At 35.9% G+C, this 3,017-nt stretch overlaps 1 protein-coding gene across 1 annotated transcript; it reads left to right on the top strand.

The window, feature by feature from the left end:
- Positions 1 to 597: 597 nt before the first annotated feature.
- On the top strand, positions 598 to 2,517 carry LOC128984290 (uncharacterized). The gene has a single exon (XM_054403595.1). The coding sequence runs from the start codon at positions 598 to 600 to the stop codon at positions 2,515 to 2,517; it is 1,920 nt and encodes a 639-aa protein (XP_054259570.1).
- The last annotated feature ends 500 nt before the right edge of the window (positions 2,518 to 3,017 follow it).

The following is a 3,017-nucleotide window of genomic DNA, read 5'->3' as shown; positions in this document are numbered from 1 at the left end:
AGCCAACAGTATTGCTGGCAATGTATATCGAATGATGATGACATTCACTGTGAAAACTGTATGATCCGTCAAAGAGTGTTCAATGTGAATCCTGTAGAAATGTTCATGAACTATGTAATGGAGGCAAAAAAGAAATTCAAATCCGTTTGTGTAATTGCGCACAATGGGCAGGGCTTTGATTTTCAATTTCTGTTAAAGTATGTGTACAATGAGACAAAACACAGTCCAAAATTGATTTCAAGAGGGACAAAAATCATCCTAATGGAAGTTGATAATGTAAGATTTATTGACTCTATTAACTATTTTCCTATGGCATTAGCAAACCTCCCAAAATCATTCGATCTTGGCCCTGAAAAAAAGAAGGGATACTTCCCACATCTTTTCAATACTTTGAGCCACCAAAACTATGTCGGACCTATCCCTGACAAAAAGTATTACTGTCCAGACTCTATGTTTACAAAAGGGTATGAAAAGTTTATAGAATGGCATAATGAGCAGGTTGTAAATAACTACACCTTTGATTTTCAAAAAGAAATCCTAGAATATTGCATTTCAGACGTGGACATCCTGGCTCAAGCCTGTATTAAATTTAGGACGATGTTTTTAAAAGAATGTAACGTAGATCCATTTTTGGAAGCAGTAACTATAGCAAGTGCTTGCAACTTAGCATTTAGAAGAAACTTCCTCAAGCCAGACACCATAGGTATTATTCCTATAGGTGGTTATCGTCTTGCCGATAACCAATCTGCAAAGGCTCTACAGTGGTTGGCTTTGGAAGAGGACAAAAGAAATGTGAGGATTCAACATGCTGGCAACAGCCGAGAATTTAAAATTCCAGGCATTGGAAAGGTTGACGGGTTTGATGGAGAAATAGTTTATGAATTTTATGGTTGCTATTTCCATGGATGTCCGAAATGTTTTCCATATAAAAGAGAAGAACCTCTTCAAGATGATCTATCAGACAGTTTACACTTGCGGTACGAAAGAACCATAGAAAGAACAGGAAGGATACGACAGCAGTTTGATGTAATAGATATGTGGGAGTGTGAATTTGATGATTTGAAGAAGAGAAATAAATTGCAATATCTTAACAATATCCCGATTCTAAACACAATCCCACTAAACCCGAGGGATGCTTTTTATGGGGGCCGAACCGGAAACTCAAAGACATACTATAAGTGTAAGAAGGAAGAAGGAGAACAGATATTCTACGTAGACATTTGTTCTCTCTATCCTTGGGTCTGCAAATACGGTATGTTTCCTGTAGGACATCCTACGATATTTGTTGGTGATGAAGAATGTCTAAAGAGAGGAATGGAAGCTGAAGGACTTCTTAAATGTAAAATTCTACCCCCTACAAATCTTTATCATCCTGTATTACCGGTGAAAATGAATGATAAATTAATGTTTGTCTTGTGTCGTGTGTGTGGAGAGAACTTGTCATCTTCTGGAGAGTGTCACCATGGAGTGGAAGAGAGAGCTTTGGTAGGAACATGGACTATGATGGAAATAAGAAAAGCTGTAGAGAAAGGCTACGTAATTCTAGAGCGATATGAGTTGTGGCAATATGAAATGGCTACTTTTGAAAATGGAGGTTTATTTACAGAATTCATCGACAAGTTTTTAAAAACCAAGCAAGAAGCTTCAGGTTATCCCGACTGGTGTAAAACAGAAGAGGAAAAACAACGATACATAAAAGACTACTTTGACCATGAAGGAATTTCATTAGATTCTGACAAAATCGAGAAAAATGAAGGGATGCGCTCGCTTTCCAAACTTATGCTCAACTCATTTTGGGGCAAGTTTGGACAGAGGCAAAACCAGACCAAAACGTTAGTGACTAGGGATCCTAAGGAATTGTTCAACCTCCTAGTTAGTCCAGTAGACCAGGTAAACAGAATTAAAGAGATCAATGAAGAAGTTGTCGTTGTAAATTGGCAGCATTTAGAAGAAGTTGGCGAATGCTTAAGAACTGTCAATGTGGTCTTAGCAGCTTTCACTACAAGTCAAGCCAGACTAAAACTATATGAACACCTTGAGAAACTAGGAAACCAAGTGTGCTATTATGATACAGACTCGGTTATCTACGTCTATAGACCAGGATTATATAAAATACCTGTTGGAGACTACCTAGGGGACATGACTGATGAGTTAGCTAAAGATTATGGACCAGGCTCATTTATTGTGGAGTTTTGTTCTGGTGGTCCCAAAACCTATGGATATGTTGTTTATTCCCCAGTAACAAATGAGTATAGAGAAGTTTGCAAAATCAAAGGTATCACCCTAAATTTGTCTGCTAGTAGAAAATTGAACTTTTCATCCCTAAAAGCTATGATTTTAAGTGAAACCAGTGAATCAGTACCAATTATAGAAAGTAGAATTAGAAGAACAGAGAGTAGAGATGTGGTAACAATTGTGGAGAAAAAGGATTTCAAAATAACAGGTCCTAAGAGAAAACACGATGGTGATCATGACACTTTACCATATGGATACAAAAAACAATGTAAGACTCCATAAGCGGGGCATGAGAACACACAAATTTATCATTCATTTTCAACGGTCATGTTTTAAGATGCAAGTGGACAATGTAATGTAAAAATAGTTATTGTAGTCAAATATAGGTAAACAAAATTATTATTTAGTATCTTTAGAGATTTTGGTGAGTGTAATTACATGTTAGGACAGTGTTAAGTGTTTTAAAATGATATTCTGTAATATTAATGATTCAATAGAAAAGATTTTTATACTAATATTATTTCTTGCAAGTATGAGTTTTATCTACATTATGAGAATCACTGAATTAGATATGATACATAAATTATGTAATACAGAATAATATGGTCATTTCCACAATGGAAGCTAGACTGGCAATTGCTGATGAACTACATAGGCCTGCTAGAAAAAATTACCTCAGACGTAAAGTTACTCTTAAGGGCCTCAACGATTTATATCAAGCAGATTTAGTGGAAATGCAACCATATTCTAAAATTAACAAAGGCTATAAGTATATAATGACT

The sequence above is a fragment of the Macrosteles quadrilineatus genome, unplaced genomic scaffold, assembly GCF_028750875.1.
Source record: "Macrosteles quadrilineatus isolate MER2022 unplaced genomic scaffold, UCM_ALF_1.0 Scaffold_2__2_contigs__length_208266976, whole genome shotgun sequence".
NCBI lineage: Eukaryota > Metazoa > Arthropoda > Insecta > Hemiptera > Cicadellidae > Macrosteles > Macrosteles quadrilineatus.
Note: the sequence above shows the minus strand (reverse complement) of the source record. Positions and strands in the feature narration are given on the sequence as shown.